Source organism: Drosophila biarmipes, chromosome 3R, assembly GCF_025231255.1.
Source record: "Drosophila biarmipes strain raj3 chromosome 3R, RU_DBia_V1.1, whole genome shotgun sequence".
Classification (NCBI taxonomy): Eukaryota; Metazoa; Arthropoda; class Insecta; order Diptera; family Drosophilidae; genus Drosophila; species Drosophila biarmipes.
The window spans coordinates 23,924,119-23,938,500 of record NC_066616.1 but is presented as its reverse complement, the minus strand read 5'-3'; the positions used below and the strand labels follow the sequence as shown (position 1 = coordinate 23,938,500).

Here is a 14,382-nt window from a genome sequence, read left to right as displayed (position 1 = left end):
TAAGTATTCAACCGGATGTATTTATCAGCATTAGAATTTGATATTACATATTATTAAATTTATTTTACTACATTTGTAACATGGAATATTCAGTTAAATACTATATACAATACATATCACGTAAATTGGCTTAGATCGTAGGGCTAATATCGTTAGTTTTAGTTTGTTCAGAGCCACACTACATAGATAAGGTGTGCTGCCGAGCTTCCGCCTCGATGATAAGGACGAGGACCAAATGACATACAATGATTATAACGCACATGATGAGAAACACGTAGAGAATTATAAACTGCTGGCTGGTCACAAACGTCAACTATTTGTTCTGCTCCGAATCGGAGGAGGCATTCGACACGATCGGCGGGGTTGACCTGCCGTCGTACTGCTGCTGATTCACCAGCCGCTGGCGCTCCAGGTACATGGACACCTTGATGTTGCGCACTTGGTGGTTGTCAATGAGCTTCAGCAGGGCGATGACGCCGATGCCCACGGAAATGGCGAAGGAGCCCCAGGCACCAAACTGGAAAAGATCATATCAATGAAGTTATTAGTGTGCGGTGAGGGATTTATTTAATACTATAAACACATACACAACGACGTGTTAAGTACTGAATTCTATTACCAACATATCAGTTTTAAATATTACGTATACGTATTATTATCTTAAAATATTACGTATACGTATAGTCAGATGATTCAACCTTATAGAATGTCTAAAATCTATGATATTGCAAATGGCCTTTTCTAACTAAAGCCTATGATCATAAAATAGCTGGAACTACTGAGTATTATACATGCAACACCAAGTGCTGGGTATAACATAAATAATTGATTTTGAAGATGTTATCCTACCTGAGTGGTTCCCATTTCAATGTAGAATCCCGAGGTGTTGATCTTCTCGGTGTCGCCATGGATGATGTTCTGACCCGCGGAAATGGCGCAGGACGGGAATCTCTCGGTCATGCCATCGCACCAGACAATGAAGCCCAGGGTAATGAAGATGGCCGACAAGATGGACATGGCCAGCATCCAGATGCCCAGGACCACGTCAATGAACAGGGCTATAAACGAGGCCTCCTCCTTCATGCGGGCGTATCTGCAAGGCAAACAAAGAAATCATTTAGAGGTCTGTACACCTAATCCCCGCCTGCCATTCACCTGTATATCTGCACCACCGAGATGATGAGCAGGAAGAAACCAGTAATCAAGGGGAAGTTGCAGAACCCATTGGAGGCCCACTGGACATCGAACATGCCGTCCTCCTCGCGCCATTTGCCGGTGGTGAAGAGCAGGCAGTGACCACTGTGGGAAAAAGAAAATAAAGGTGTTCAATAATTGACAGGGGACTTTCCACTGCGAAAACTGCGCACTTGCTTACCAAAATTGGTCGAGGTTGATAAACAGCGGCACAACGATGCACAGCGACAGGATGAAGAGGATGACATGGCCAGCGATCTGGCTGAGCTGCAGCACATTGGCCAGGGCCATTTTGCGTGTGGAAAACAAAACAAACGAAATTCAACAATATCCCAGGCAAAACAAGGCAATGCACTTCCAGCTGTTATCGATAAACAGTGTTGCACAGCGCCTCGCTGTCGCCTGCATTGGTATGCGCTGTTATCGATATCTACGCGGTGGCCCTGACTCGCGGTTTGGCCATCTCTAGTTCGCCCTGAAACTCGTAAAAAAGTGTAAAATTTGTTTACATTGAAAAAAGGTAAATTTTAGCACTTACTGGACCCTTGCAGAGCTCTACGATTGCCAAATAAGCCAGCCAGAAGAATGGGCTGTGTGCGTGGGTGGGGCGTGGCCCTCGGTCAGCGCGCGGGTGGGGGAAAACGGTCAGGGCGAACAAAGAGCAATTAATGCGATAGGAGGTGGGGGGCTTTCTCCTCCGATTTTCCCCACTTCCCCGACTTTTCACATATAGAGGCTATTGTGAAACGAAAGGTGAAGATCAATCGGTTGGATGTGCATGGAAATCTAGTCGAGAGCACAGCCCCCACTCTCCATTCTCCACCGATCCCCCCTAATCTCCATCCGATCCATTCCAGACGCAGAAGCGGAGCAGCGGACGCAGTTCAATGAGGTGCTTATGAGCTAACTAGCAGCAGGACGGCAGCCAAGGAACACGGGGACGAGGTCTGGATCAGCAAGCAAGGAGCCAGGGGGCATCACAGGCTATAGGTTAGCGCAGACTGGTGGGCAGCAGGTGACCTAGTTTACCCAGCGCAGTAGGTGAATCCCGAGGCCTTGGAATGACTAGTACTAGTGCTAACACAACCTTCTGTTTTGCGATTTTCAGCAGAAGATTAGAGGACTGATTGGCGGCGTTTCTGTGGCAACTCCTACTGGGGCTGTTCTGTTGTGTTAATTGAACTTAGAGCATCAACGTGCACTGCCATTAGCTGTAACCTTAATATACCTATACCTAACGTAATTAGTGTACTTCAACTCACGTGGCGGAGCAGCAGAATGTCCAACTCCCACTACAACAACTACCAGCAGCAGCAGCAGCAACAGGCGCACTCCAGCAACGGGGATGCGGAGTACCAGCACCAGCAGATGGTCCACCAGCCGCAGCGGTTCTCCAATGGCCATGGCATGAAGAGCGTGGCGGTGCCGGACATGTGCCTCTTCTGCTTCGAGGTGCTCGACTGCGAGCTGAACAACATGGATGGTCCCTCGGTGCCGGTGTTCAGCAACGATGCCTACCCGCTGTTCGTCACCTGGAAGATTGGCCGCGACAAGCGTCTGCGCGGCTGCATTGGCACTTTCAGTGCCATGGAACTGCACCATGGTCTGCGCGAGTACGCGCTGACCAGCGCCTTCAAGGACTCTCGGTTTGCCCCCATTTCCAGGGATGAGCTGCCACGGCTCACTGTCTCCGTGTCGATCCTGCAGAACTTCGAGGAGGCCCAGGGCCACCTGGACTGGCAGCTAGGCGTCCATGGCATCCGCATCGAGTTCCTCACGGAACGCGGCTGCAAGCGCACGGCCACCTACTTGCCGCAGGTGGCCACCGAACAGGGTTGGGACCAGCTGCAGACCATTGACTCGCTGCTGCGCAAGGGCGGCTATCGTGCTGCCATCACCCAGGAGATGAGGAAGTCCATCAAGCTCACGCGCTACCGCTCACAGGAGATCCAGATGCACTACCGGGAGTATCGAGAGCACCAGGAGCGTCGCGCCCAGTTCGGCAAGGTGCAGTGCTAACAGATGGACCGGCCAGCGGCGAGGCGATGATCCTGGCTGAGGGCAGGCCTGCTGGCCGTCGTCCTCCTGCTGCTGCTAGCCTTTCAGTTCGGCCCAGCTTGGCGGCCGCTCGCTTAATCCGAGTTATGAGTTCTTACATCTCCGACATCAATTTTAAGACCCTCCTCCAGTTCTCCAAAAACGGGCGCGAGATGAGCGCCTTTTATTAAAAATATATACCATTTAATGCTTGATATACTTAAGCGGCAAATCCGTAAGCAATTTCGAAAGAAGCATAAACAAAAGAGAAAAGTTAATAAACGCTAGGTTCAAACCCCTTGTAATCGGATTACTTTGCTCGATGTTGTAGCCGCGGCCTTGCTGGTTTCTCTTTTAAATCAAACACACACAAACTAAACAGAACAAGCATATATATAGGGATATATATTACTGAATCAATACAATACAAAAATGCAGATATATAATTCAAGTAAAATGTTCAGCAATTATATTAATAGATTTAACAACTAAACCAATTACATTACTAATTCTAATTCTATGCGCATTAAATAAAGGTCGACCCCATCCGAGTCGCACAAGATAATGCAAAAAAATACCATCCGACTTTCCTCTCGGGGGGGATCGTGGGGCTCATGGAAGCGAAATGGAGTTTACATCTCAATGTTTTGGCATTACACGTATTCAATGTATATTGTTTATTGTTCCATTATGTTGTGCGTGTTGTTACATGGGTTTGTACTTCTAAATCTAGTCGATAATATCGATATATGTTTTGGGCTTTACGTACGGAGTAGACTCAACAGGTTGCTGAGACAAATCGGCCTCTTGGATATATTGCTACAAAAAAGCTGCGCTACGCAGCAAGGCTAATCAAGTGGTGTAACAACTAAGCTAGTAACAGAGCAAGTAAGTCTACGGCTAAAGCGGTGAGCTAGCGCTCAAATAGTATAATTACTGGCGTATGGTATAAATGTATATATTCAATATATAGTCAATAGATCGCATTGATTGCAATAAAGTGTATGAGGCCATTGGCTCACAGTAAGCTTCTCAAGAAGCAGGGCAATTGTAATAGATGGCTTTGTCTGTATGCCGCAACAAAATTGCATTCCATCGCTTTGCTGCGCAAATTTACGTCTAAATAACTTTCAATTTATATGGCAGTACGATTAAATTATTGTAGCGCCAATTTCCGAGCCGTAAATCATACAGATTTTAGCTAATTAAAGAATTTACGTATAGTTCCGTCAGCGTGTGATTCACCTCCTGGTCCATTCCATCCCAATCGAGTCTCAGTCTCAATGCTTGCACAGAAACTGCTCCAAGCACTGACACTAGGTGGCCGACAAGGCGTTCCACTCGAATCGCGGGTTCTTCGAGTGCGTCACCGGCAGGCATTCGGGCTCTACCAGCTTCCAGACGCCGTCCACCTGCTCCACCGTGGCCAGACTGCAGTAGGGGATCTTGTGGATCACCTGGCGCAGTTCGTTCGTGCTGCGTGGCACGCCGCCGGTCAGCTGGCGGGAGCAGGTGTCCAGCGTGGTGGCATGGGCGACAACCAAAATATTACCAACTGAAATGAAAAATATTACAAATGAGAGTCGTTTCCCTAAGGTGTTATTATACATCCTTACTTGTCTGCTCCAGCAGCTGCAGTATAACGTCATGGTTACGTTCGTAGAACTGCTCGGTGGACTCCTTGAGGCGAACAGTGAGGTCAGAGCCCGGCTGGACCGGTTCGTAGTCCAGATCAACGTCGTACTTGGCCTCGATTAGCTCGTTCTTATTCAGCCAGTCAGGAACGCCGCTGGGATACCAGGCCATCCACTCGAACAAGCCCGGCTCCAGCTTGATCTTGTGCTTGCCCGTCAGCTGCAGCCCCTCCAGAGCACTGGTGCATGTCTGGATGCAGCGGTACGAAGGCGAACAGTAGACATGGTCGATCTGCACTTGGGCCTCGAACAGAGCCTGTCCAATGAGGTTGGCCTGATAGACACCCACATTGGTGAGCGGCGAGTCATTTTGCCAACCCTCCGGACTGTTCTTGCGACGCGGCAGCGTTTTGGGCATGTTCAGATCCTTTCGCATGTAGTTGCCAAACTCATCGAAGCAGTAGGGAATCCATGTGCCGAACGTGAAGTCCACTCGTTCGCCATGGCGCATGATGTAGATCTTACGGTTCTTGGCGTGCGAGGCATCGAGTGAGCCAGGATGAAGCGAGTGGTCCGAGTGGACGCTTAGGGTGTCGTCCGGACGCGGCGGCTGAGCTGCTGGCGGTTCCACCAAGATCTCGTCCACCGGCTGCTTGGACACGGAAGTGGAGCAGGAAGACATGTTCGTCGTGATCTCGATAGTGGGCGTGTTCGGGTTGTGTTGATGGCTCAAGTTGTGGCTGTTAAGCAACTGCACGGAGGGGAGCTCAAGACAGGGCTTCAGCGTCTGTCGCAAATACTTCTCCACGCTCTGCTCAGATTCCTCAAAGGAGGAGCCCTCAATAATCTCGGGGTGGGCAGTGTCTGTTCAGGGATGAAAAAAATGAGTATGGAATTACTTTGGTTTTTTGAAAATGAAAAAAAAATCAAAGAAATTGATGAAGATTAATTATAATTCGTTATCAAAACGTTCGCTGATACTGATACTGATAAAATGTTTGTTTTTCTAAGAACTTGATCCATTATGGTTAAAACGTTATCAATAATTGATAGTGCAACTCACGCTGACGTTCCTCGGGCTCCGTCGATATGCTGCGTCCGTCCACAATGTCTAGATCCTCGGCAGAAGTCAGGGAGGAAGCCACGCTCTTGGAGAGCTGCACCACGCGATGCAGGGTCCAGGCGTCGGATTCGGCAGTGCGTTCGGTGTAGTTGACGGGCAGGTGACCCGTGCTTCCAGTCAACCAGGATATGCCTTCGGCCCAACCGTCACTGGAACTGTCCACCACCTCGGTGTTCAAGTAGATATAGTCGCCGATGCGGAGCTCCAGTTCATCCGTCTCGTGCGGGTTGTGTGGATAAACGACCTTCTGGACCTGCAAAAAAAACCAAAAGTGATAAGAACTCGTCTTGGACTGACTGCTAGGAGCTCTAACTTGTTTGGTGGCGAGCCGCGGATCGCGGGAATAGAGTCGCAGTTCCCAATTGGAGGCGCAGCCGGCGTCTAAGGTCTCCACGAGTGCTTTCAGTGCATTGAACTGTGCCTGCGGAAACTGGTAGGCTAGCGTCAGGTGCAGGCTCTTTACGTGTGGCTCGAGTGAGATGGCTACGGGTAGTCAGAAGCTATTAGTGGCCGATCGCTAAGCGGGACGAAAGGTTTCTGAATGGAAACGAAAGCAGTGCTGCTTATATGCGTTTGTATCTAACAGGGTGAGTCGAATTTGCGATAAGGAATCCTAAGTGGTCATTAAAAGTTATCTTTTGGGCAATACCTAGCGTCACGGGCTTATCAACTACATTTTTTTGGTTTGTGGTCAAATGATAATCAAAAACATAAGCTAACATAACAAATAAAAAGGGATATGAAGTAGTTAATTTAGTTAAACAAATTAATATGTTTTATGAGATCAACAAACAAAGCAGATTTACTTTTGGAGAGCCCTACAAATCGACCCACCTTGCTGTCTACATCTCTTACTGCAAATAACAATAAACTACAATTAGCAGCGTCATGTTGAATTTTTCCAATAAGGTGAAACAGATTAGTAAGCTATCTACCAGTGCGAGTTAGGCATGCATCGGGTGATAAGAAAGTGTGTTCCGGAGTGAGTCAGTTCTAGGATTTTATGCTAACTAATGTCTTACATCGACTGCTGCGCGGTATGCAGCGGGTGCCCGAGGAGACCGCACCGCACCAGGGGAAGCAGGCCACAATGGCGTCCAGCTGCTCATAGGTATCGCTAATGACTGTGCAGCGTAATCCAGATATCCGGGGGATTAGTGTGCAGGGAGAGAGGAGAACAAACGTAACCGTGTAAGCCACTCCGAAAAATGGAAAACCATCAACCGAATCGAATTGAATCGAACAGAACGTGAGAAAGGTAAACCAAAACAACCCAAAGAGAGTGCAACCGAACGGAAGGGAGGTTCGTACTTGAGTTGGACACCTCCTTGACGTACTGCAGGGCCAATCGTTTCAGGAAGTTGGCATCCTCCTCGGCCACAAAGAAGCCCATAAAGTTCTGGCTCATGTAGGGCTCCAGCTTCAGAGGCCGATTCAATAAGGCGCCCGTCATGTCCACCACCTGTTTGAGAGCCTTGGACAGCTGCAGGGAGCACTCATCGGGGGCCTGTATTAAAGCGATTTATTGATTAATTATAGTCAGGATAATCCTTCCTTTAGCTCACCTTAAAAAACGAGACCAGTGTTATGTGGGGCACATAGTTGTGGGCTCCATTCCAGCCGCACATTTGGCGCGACTTGGCCCAGAACTCCTCCAGCTGCTGCAGAAACGGTCCCGTGGGACAGGCATAGATGATGTACTCCCTGGGGGCACACTCGTCCAAGGTGGCATCGTTGACATGGGCCAGCAGCCAGTCCGAGGCAATCTGGACTCCTCGGTTGCCCGTGGAGGCGAGGGCTTTCTCCCTGTTCAGAGGCAAACAAGAAAAAATCAATACTCTGATTCTCTGGAGCTGTCGGCCTCTTAGTAGGTCAGCCTCCCAAGCGCGCAACCTCTATAAAAGGATGGCTTTTGGAGCAGCTGGTGACCTCCGGTAGCCAACACATAGCCAAACTCACGCCCTGTGCCTGGGAAAGCCCATTTGGAGCAATGTTTGGAGCGGAGTCAGGTGCTGCTTGGAGATGCAGATCCTCGTGGGCGTCTGACTCTTGCGCGGCGGAAGCGTGGCCATGTCGATTATAGCCTCCTCGTTGAGCCCCGGTTACCAGCTAATGGCAGCTTTCGGTTTTAGCTGGCTCTTCTACAATTTTCAGTGATAATTTCAACAAAAATAGGATACAATTCGTTAATTGGCCACCCGAAAACCGTGCGTTAACCAACACTGACTCTGGAAGATATGACAAGACAACACCTATCGATATTGCGGAAGACCAACCAATCGATAGCCCGATACTGACCAGTAGAGATGAGAGTGATTCTCCTGGCGAGACAACAACAAAATTCACTGCGTAATTAATTAAATATTTTAGTTAAATCGAGGCGCACCACAAAGAAACAGCTCGCCGAGTGTTCAATAGTGTTCAAAGTAAGTGCCAGTGCCAAAGAAGCAGAGCGCAATGCGAAAGCGCAGCTAGAAAAAGAGTGTTACGCAGCAGGCGAAAAGTGCATGGAAAATGCCATTGGAGCCCCCACATCAAACATACACACAAATACACACGAGTACACACAAAGGCCCACGCACACGGACGCAATTAGTGGTGCGCTGGTAGTGGTGGAGCACAAAAACAAGTTGTTCGTGGACCCCAAAGGGGGCGGGGAGGGGCGGTGGAGGCTATCTGTCCACCGAGAGAAAACATTTTCGCACCATTTTTTCGTGGATAGCTGCCCTCATGGAAACTCCCCCTGGCACTTGAGGATTTGGCGGAAATGGGCGTTTTCCCTGCTGGCTTTCCTGGTATTCCAGAAACCTTCTTTCGCACTGGGCGACCTCGTCTTTGTCCGCTCTCTGCGCACTTTCTCCGCTGCGCCAGCTAATGGGCAGTGATCACGCTTTATCGCCCCGATGCGGGTAGCTTCCCGCGCCCACCCCCTGCTCCTGTTATCACAGTCCAGCGATCACTCACTGTTCAGCATGACTCATTGCTTTGGTTTTTATCACCCCGCAGAGCCTAGCACCAATATTCGTCGACTAATCCGACATTGCAAGCGTTTTACAGCTGCTTGTAGCTGGCTTACACTTAAAAAAACAGTCATCCTTAAACCACGAGCAAACCACATATAAAAAACCATTATTATACCCTAGCTAAAGATTATATTATGTGTATAAATAGTCTACAACTCAGTGATCTACTTTAGCTGCTTCGTTTTGGCTAGGTTGTTTATATATTTTACAACACATTTTTTAAAAAAAGGGTTATTTTTTTATTTCATTCTGCTCTGAAATATTTAATTTTTTTAAGATTTAAGGTACATAATCTTCTGCCCACAGAAATCTGTATTAAAAACCAGCAGCCATATCTATATATACTTAGCTATATGTTTTTAAATAGGAAATTCCTTTGTCAAAATACCTTACTCCACCCGCTTAATCGAATTAAAGACAAACTGCAATGTTATTTTTAACACCCAATCAATACCTTTTGTGTCTTTCAGCGCCAAAAGTCGCAAGAGACAGTCACCCCCCGAGTAAGCCAACCCCACAAACTACATCGAAATGTCTGGCCGCAAGAAATCCCTGCTGAAAGTCATCATACTGGGCGACAGCAGTGTGGGCAAGACCTCGCTGATGAATCAGTATGTAAACAAACGCTTTTCCAACCAATACAAAGCCACGATCGGAGCCGATTTCTGCACGAAAGAGGTGGTGGTCAACGATCGAGTGGTCACAATGCAGGTAAGCACTTGCACATACCCAAAACCCCCTGTTTTCCATATACTATATCGCACTTCGATTGCAGATCTGGGACACTGCTGGTCAGGAACGCTTCCAGTCCCTTGGAGTGGCCTTCTACCGCGGAGCCGACTGCTGCGTGCTCGTCTACGATGTGACGGCGCCCAACTCGTTCAAGAATCTCGACTCCTGGCGCGACGAGTTCCTCATACAGGCCAGTCCACGCGATCCCGAGCACTTCCCCTTCGTTGTGCTGGGCAACAAGGTGGACCTGGACAACCGCCAGGTGTCCACGCGTCGGGCGCAGCAGTGGTGCCAATCCAAGAACGACATACCCTACTACGAGACGTCCGCCAAGGAGGGCATCAACGTGGAGATGGCGTTTCAGGTTATAGCCAAGAATGCGCTGGAATTGGAGGCGGAGGTTAGTAACCCATTTTAAATAGGTTCGTCACCATCAAAACTAATGTCTGAATCCCTTACAGGCTGAGGTTATCAACGATTTCCCCGATCAGATCACCTTGGGCTCGCAAAACAATCGTCCTGGCAATCCTGACAACTGTCAGTGCTAATGTAACAACAACGCAAAACGGATAATTACACAATCTATATTATTAAATAATATTTCCAACATAATATTGAACATGAGAAGCAAGCGAAAACACAAAGGACGACGGAGGAAAGTGTTCTATGATTAAGTAAAACAATTTCAGCAAAACAGCCTAGTAATTAATTAATTGATAGGATGCAAAGTTCAGATACAGATCAACATCAGCAGACTCTAAACGGGCCTCTGGCAAGGGCTTTACCAGTATACCCCAACTTCCTACGACCTAAGTAACCGACCCCGTTCAATGAATAAGTATGCTCTGTGTACTCGTAATTAATAATTCATGTTTCTGACCGACCGCCCGCCCGCCTATCTCCCTAGTACTATTTTTGCCATTGTATTAGTCAAATTTTGCACGCAACCGCTGCTGGCTTTTGCAAACAGAACAGCAACCTTGAGTATACAACATCAGAGTATCTTCAAAACAAACAAAAAACAAAAAAAATCTTGTGATTGTAAATTTAATAAAAAGATAACTTTTTTAATGTAATTAACGACATAATTTCCTGCACCATCGAATTAACTATTCGATTGTAATTGGCTCAGCTCCACGAAACTCTTTGCAAAACATTCGAGCGTGAATTTTGTTTAGTTATAACGTTACTCGATATATCCTATAATTATGAATAGTATTCCATGTAAAATTGCTCCTTGTTTTTGGTAATACATATATGTAAATTGCGTATATATGGTATGTACTTTATTCCTCTGATGAATTTCATGAGTTTTCATGCTCTTTGTCTTAATTTGAAAATTAAACAATGAACAATTTACAATAAAACTCAAATAAGCTAATTGTGTGTTTTTGTGTGGGATTTTTAGAGATTTACACCACTGTACAACAGTTGTAAGCTAGAGATGCAGGTGCAAAAAATGTATCAATTATCGATAACACGCGCTGTTCATTAACATTCTGCTGCAAAAACAGCTGCTGCTATTGTCTGTTAACCAGTGAAGTTTTCTTATTTATTGAATCCCCTTCAATGTCGCGTATTTCACCTGTGGCCCCGCCCCCTCCACCGCCGCCCATGGTGGCAAGTCCTGCGACGCCTACTGCAGCAAAAGAACCACCAGGAGTTGTCAATGTAACCACCGATGAGTGCAGTTGGGCCTGGGAGTATCCGGAGCTGCAGAAAGGATGCTATCTCAGTCGCGTCTGCCAATATGCCCCACCGCAGCACTGCCAGTACTACCCTGTAAAAAGCATTTTGCAGGTGAGTTGAGAGGTAATACAAGTTGCTGGTTTAACCTTAACTTAGGTTGGCCCCACCTGTGGTCTTACGGCCCTGAGCATGCTGCTCAATGGTCATCCACCAGCAGCTGACCTTCTCGAGGATGCCATTGCCAAGGAATACACCTTAAATGGCGAACTTTTCAGCGCTCAGTATTTGTTTGAACTCACGCGAAATCATCTGCCAGGACCTGGTGCCTGTCAGCTGCACGTGGGCCCGCTCAACTGCAGGAAAGTCAAGGAACTACTAAAGGCTGGAGGCTGCCTCATAGTGCCGTATCCTTTTTCAAATTCATATTTCCCTACTCTGTATTTAAACCTAGTTTAAGTTCGTTTTTTTTCACCACTTTTAAACCGGTTGGCGCCTAACAGCGCTTCCAAACGGTTAACAGCACACTGTTAACTGTCAGTGTTGGAAAACGCGCGCTTGTTTAGTAGTACTTTTATAAACAGGCGTTTTGGGTCTAGCAAACTATTGTTAAATTCCCCATTTATTCAATAAGTAGAAAGTGCAAATAATATAACTAAATGGCCGACGAAACGGAACAGGTATGTCACAGCCTTGAAGCAAGGAAGTTTCTAACTGCCATACTTACAGCTCAGCCAGGTGATACTGCCGGTGAAGGAACCTCTGGATCTCATCCGGTTGAGTTTGGATGAAAAAGTGTACGTAAAGATGCGCAACGAAAGGGAACTGCGAGGACGACTCCACGTAAGTTGGTTAAACCTTCTTTAGATATTCAGTAACCCTGTACAATAAACCTTTTCTCAGGCCTTCGATCAGCATCTGAACATGGTGCTGGGCGACGCGGAGGAGACGGTAACCACTGTGGAGATCGACGAGGAGACCTACGAGGAGGTCTACAAGACCGCCAAGCGCACCATTCCCATGCTCTTTGTGAGGGGCGACGGAGTCATCCTGGTTTCACCGCCCATGAGGGTTGGCTAGCGAGTCCTTCTTCGGTTTTAAGTCAATTCACCTGCATTTATACAATATGTATTTATATTGGTCAATAAAAGTCTCAAAAAAGAGAATGTCTTAATCCGCTGGGGTAATCCTAATGTTGAATGGTATACCAAATAATTTATAAATTTGGTTATCCTTAAATCAAATTTAACTTTTAACTAACCAAGTTACGATGCCGATGTAAACCATGCTCCATGCCTGAAATCCGGACACCGAGCTCATTGGGCCTTGATTGTCGGCTACCTGGTGGATCCAGAGGATCGGGTAAATGGATAACATTATGTATCTTTAAAACATCATAATCTATTAATATTTTCCCAGTATTACGTCCTGGCTCGTCATGGCAAGACCTGGAACCTGGCAGTCTGGTCACTGGACACGCTAAGCGAGAGCAACGCCAACTTGGTGGAGTTTGCGCAGCCCAAGGGCTATCCGGACAATGAATTCCTGCTGCCACCAGGCGGAATCGGCGGATCTCTGGGCCTCAACGAACGCTCCATTCTGGTCAACGGCATGCCACAACAACCGATTCATATTCACTGCCCTTAGGCATACATTTCACATACATATTCTCAATAAAGAAGACTTGACCGTTTCGTATTTAACTTTAATATATTTAATAGTACAATTATAAATTACACGCCTTACAATACTTCACTTCGCAACGCAATCAACGCACCTCAAACGCCTCACCATCTTTCAGTTCGAACGGGGGAAAACACGCAGAAGTTTCGTATTTAATCGGTTCGCAACTACTACGGGGACACGAATGCGATTTTTGGGGGGAATAGAATATAATATACAATAATGATATATCGAACTGTCTCCTGCTAGTGCCTGTTGTATATATATATGTCGATTTTTATGTATACATGTATAAATTTACGCTTTTTCAACATCCGCTTATACGACTGGGCTGCCTTGAAATTTCAAAATCACAACAATAAGAGTAGTACACATGGTTTTGTATATGGTAGATTAGATAGGTATACTATATATAGTATGTATTGTATATAATTTCACACACAGATATCGTTCTGATTTAGGTAGTACATAGACGACGGGCTTGGTTAATATTTCAAATGGGGTTTCTCAAATAGTTTTTAGCATGCTGCATAACATTTAGATACTTTTGATAGTTGGCCAGAGACGGGAGCAACAATTTTTGAGATCATGGGGCCTAATGCTCCCGATTCGCTTGGGAACTGTCGGTTGGGGAATATAGAATAAAGGGTATGTATGCTAGTCAGTGCCAACAGGCAAGAGCAACGTGTCCATAGAAATTCTTGAAACAGTAACTACAAAGTTTGGTTTTAGCTCTAGAATCTAGACCTTCTTGTTCAGGATATTTTGATACGCGTTGTTCATCTTTGACGAGTTTATAAATACTTTAAGCATATCGCATTAAACTAGTAGTGTCTGGTTGTTTTGTCTGTCTGTGTCTGATTGCGGGTCGAAAGTATGTGGTAAAGTCACAGGTTGCGTGCGGAAATGAACTTAAATGAGCGTTACAGGCTAACGGTTTATTAACTAAAAATTTACAAATACTAATTATAAATAAATTATCATTCTTTTCAGTTTTATAATATTTATTGCCGCGCAAGTGACTGGCTCCCTTGCTCCAAGCACGCTTCAGTTTGTGTGTCTGTATATCTGTGTTCCTTCTTGTTTGCGGAGTTTGGGGTTGTCCCGTGTGAGGTCGGGGGTTAAAATGACTAGGATAATTCAGCACAGGACATGGGAGTGCAGCCGATGAGCGCGATGGGAAAGTTCTTGACGTGCGTTTGCCATTGCGACGATACCTGGAAGAACTTGACTCCCGTCCACTCGGTGCCATCGATGTACACTGCAAAAT

At 46.5% G+C, this 14,382-nt stretch overlaps 7 protein-coding genes across 14 annotated transcripts in view; 4 read left to right on the top strand and 3 right to left on the bottom strand.

The window, feature by feature from the left end:
- Window positions 1-36: 36 nt before the first annotated feature.
- On the bottom strand, window positions 37-1,584 carry LOC108026147 (transmembrane protein 179). The gene is made up of 4 exons (XM_017096881.3): window positions 1,376-1,584; window positions 1,156-1,299; window positions 850-1,093; window positions 37-517 (listed from the first exon to the last, which is right to left on the bottom strand). Exons 1-4 carry the CDS (start codon window positions 1,483-1,485, stop codon window positions 314-316), a joined length of 702 nt encoding a protein of 233 aa, XP_016952370.1. The 5' UTR covers window positions 1,486-1,584; the 3' UTR covers window positions 37-313.
- Window positions 1,585-1,592: 8 nt separating this feature from the next.
- LOC108026146 (uncharacterized protein CG5902) lies at window positions 1,593-3,536 on the top strand. Of its 4 annotated transcripts, none has more exons than XM_017096880.3 (3): window positions 1,593-1,714; window positions 2,052-2,231; window positions 2,306-3,536. In XM_017096880.3, the coding sequence occupies exon 3, from the start codon at window positions 2,473-2,475 to the stop codon at window positions 3,211-3,213; it is 741 nt and encodes a 246-aa protein (XP_016952369.1). In that variant the 5' UTR covers window positions 1,593-1,714; window positions 2,052-2,231; window positions 2,306-2,472; the 3' UTR covers window positions 3,214-3,536. The 4 variants fall into 4 exon arrangements, with proteins under 4 accessions (XP_016952369.1, XP_016952367.1, XP_016952368.1 ...); XM_017096878.3 differs by having other exon boundaries at window positions 2,303-3,536; XM_017096879.3 differs by having other exon boundaries at window positions 2,052-2,235.
- Window positions 3,537-3,606: 70 nt separating this feature from the next.
- Window positions 3,607-8,214, bottom strand: LOC108026145 (protein UBASH3A homolog). 2 transcript variants are annotated; one of them, XM_017096875.3, is made up of 8 exons: window positions 7,948-8,214; window positions 7,554-7,794; window positions 7,300-7,495; window positions 7,011-7,112; window positions 6,302-6,471; window positions 5,929-6,241; window positions 4,848-5,729; window positions 3,607-4,786 (listed from the first exon to the last, which is right to left on the bottom strand). In XM_017096875.3, the coding sequence occupies exons 1-8, from the start codon at window positions 8,058-8,060 to the stop codon at window positions 4,548-4,550; spliced, it is 2,256 nt and encodes a 751-aa protein (XP_016952364.1). In that variant the 5' UTR covers window positions 8,061-8,214; the 3' UTR covers window positions 3,607-4,547. The 2 variants fall into 2 exon arrangements, with proteins under 2 accessions (XP_016952364.1, XP_016952365.1); XM_017096876.3 differs by lacking the exon at window positions 7,011-7,112.
- A 43-nt stretch (window positions 8,215-8,257) lies between these two features.
- LOC108026148 (ras-related protein Rab-7a) lies at window positions 8,258-11,124 on the top strand. Its single transcript, XM_017096882.3, has 4 exons — window positions 8,258-8,414; window positions 9,482-9,722; window positions 9,787-10,143; window positions 10,205-11,124. Exons 2-4 carry the CDS (start codon window positions 9,543-9,545, stop codon window positions 10,289-10,291), a joined length of 624 nt encoding a protein of 207 aa, XP_016952371.1. The 5' UTR covers window positions 8,258-8,414; window positions 9,482-9,542; the 3' UTR covers window positions 10,292-11,124.
- Window positions 11,125-11,252: 128 nt separating this feature from the next.
- LOC108026205 (UPF0692 protein CG33108) lies at window positions 11,253-13,138 on the top strand. The gene is made up of 4 exons (XM_017097007.3): window positions 11,253-11,543; window positions 11,589-11,836; window positions 12,695-12,791; window positions 12,849-13,138. Exons 1-4 carry the CDS (start codon window positions 11,313-11,315, stop codon window positions 13,074-13,076), a joined length of 804 nt encoding a protein of 267 aa, XP_016952496.1. The 5' UTR covers window positions 11,253-11,312; the 3' UTR covers window positions 13,077-13,138.
- Window positions 11,958-12,595, top strand: LOC108026206 (U6 snRNA-associated Sm-like protein LSm3). Its single transcript, XM_017097008.3, has 3 exons — window positions 11,958-12,109; window positions 12,159-12,272; window positions 12,333-12,595. Exons 1-3 carry the CDS (start codon window positions 12,089-12,091, stop codon window positions 12,507-12,509), a joined length of 312 nt encoding a protein of 103 aa, XP_016952497.1. The 5' UTR covers window positions 11,958-12,088; the 3' UTR covers window positions 12,510-12,595.
- Window positions 13,139-14,035: 897 nt separating the features above from the next.
- The window catches only part of LOC108026204 (phosphofurin acidic cluster sorting protein 2), a 36,111-nt gene continuing 35,764 nt past the window's right edge, over window positions 14,036-14,382 (bottom strand). For all 4 annotated transcript variants that reach the window (XM_044091138.2, XM_044091140.2, XM_044091139.2 and 1 more), the window contains one exon: window positions 14,036-14,373. In XM_044091138.2, coding sequence (XP_043947073.1) covers window positions 14,243-14,373 — 131 coding nt within the window. In that variant the 3' untranslated portion in view covers window positions 14,036-14,242. The remainder of the gene's footprint in view (window positions 14,374-14,382) is intronic.

Coding starts and splice junctions, on each gene's coding strand:
- LOC108026147 (XM_017096881.3), bottom strand. CDS start 1,485: ATGGCCCTGGCCAATGTGCTGCAGCTCAGCCAGATCGCTGGCCATGTC. Junction 1,300..1,375: donor ATCAACCTCGACCAATTTTG/GTAAGCAAGTGC, acceptor TTTTTCCCACAG/TGGTCACTGCCTGCTCTTCA. Junction 1,094..1,155: donor TCGGTGGTGCAGATATACAG/GTGAATGGCAGG, acceptor TTTGCCTTGCAG/ATACGCCCGCATGAAGGAGG.
- LOC108026146 (XM_017096880.3), top strand. CDS start 2,473: ATGTCCAACTCCCACTACAACAACTACCAGCAGCAGCAGCAGCAACAG.
- LOC108026145 (XM_017096875.3), bottom strand. CDS start 8,060: ATGGCCACGCTTCCGCCGCGCAAGAGTCAGACGCCCACGAGGATCTGC. Junction 6,242..6,301: donor CGCGGCTCGCCACCAAACAA/GTTAGAGCTCCT, acceptor TTTTTTTTGCAG/GTCCAGAAGGTCGTTTATCC. Junction 4,787..4,847: donor GCAGCTGCTGGAGCAGACAA/GTAAGGATGTAT, acceptor TTTTCATTTCAG/TTGGTAATATTTTGGTTGTC.
- LOC108026148 (XM_017096882.3), top strand. CDS start 9,543: ATGTCTGGCCGCAAGAAATCCCTGCTGAAAGTCATCATACTGGGCGAC. Junction 9,723..9,786: donor ATCGAGTGGTCACAATGCAG/GTAAGCACTTGC, acceptor CTTCGATTGCAG/ATCTGGGACACTGCTGGTCA. Junction 10,144..10,204: donor CGCTGGAATTGGAGGCGGAG/GTTAGTAACCCA, acceptor AATCCCTTACAG/GCTGAGGTTATCAACGATTT.
- LOC108026205 (XM_017097007.3), top strand. CDS start 11,313: ATGTCGCGTATTTCACCTGTGGCCCCGCCCCCTCCACCGCCGCCCATG. Junction 11,544..11,588: donor CTGTAAAAAGCATTTTGCAG/GTGAGTTGAGAG, acceptor ACCTTAACTTAG/GTTGGCCCCACCTGTGGTCT. Junction 11,837..12,694: donor GGAGGCTGCCTCATAGTGCC/GTATCCTTTTTC, acceptor TAACTAACCAAG/TTACGATGCCGATGTAAACC.
- LOC108026206 (XM_017097008.3), top strand. CDS start 12,089: ATGGCCGACGAAACGGAACAG. Junction 12,110..12,158: donor TGGCCGACGAAACGGAACAG/GTATGTCACAGC, acceptor CCATACTTACAG/CTCAGCCAGGTGATACTGCC. Junction 12,273..12,332: donor AACTGCGAGGACGACTCCAC/GTAAGTTGGTTA, acceptor ACCTTTTCTCAG/GCCTTCGATCAGCATCTGAA.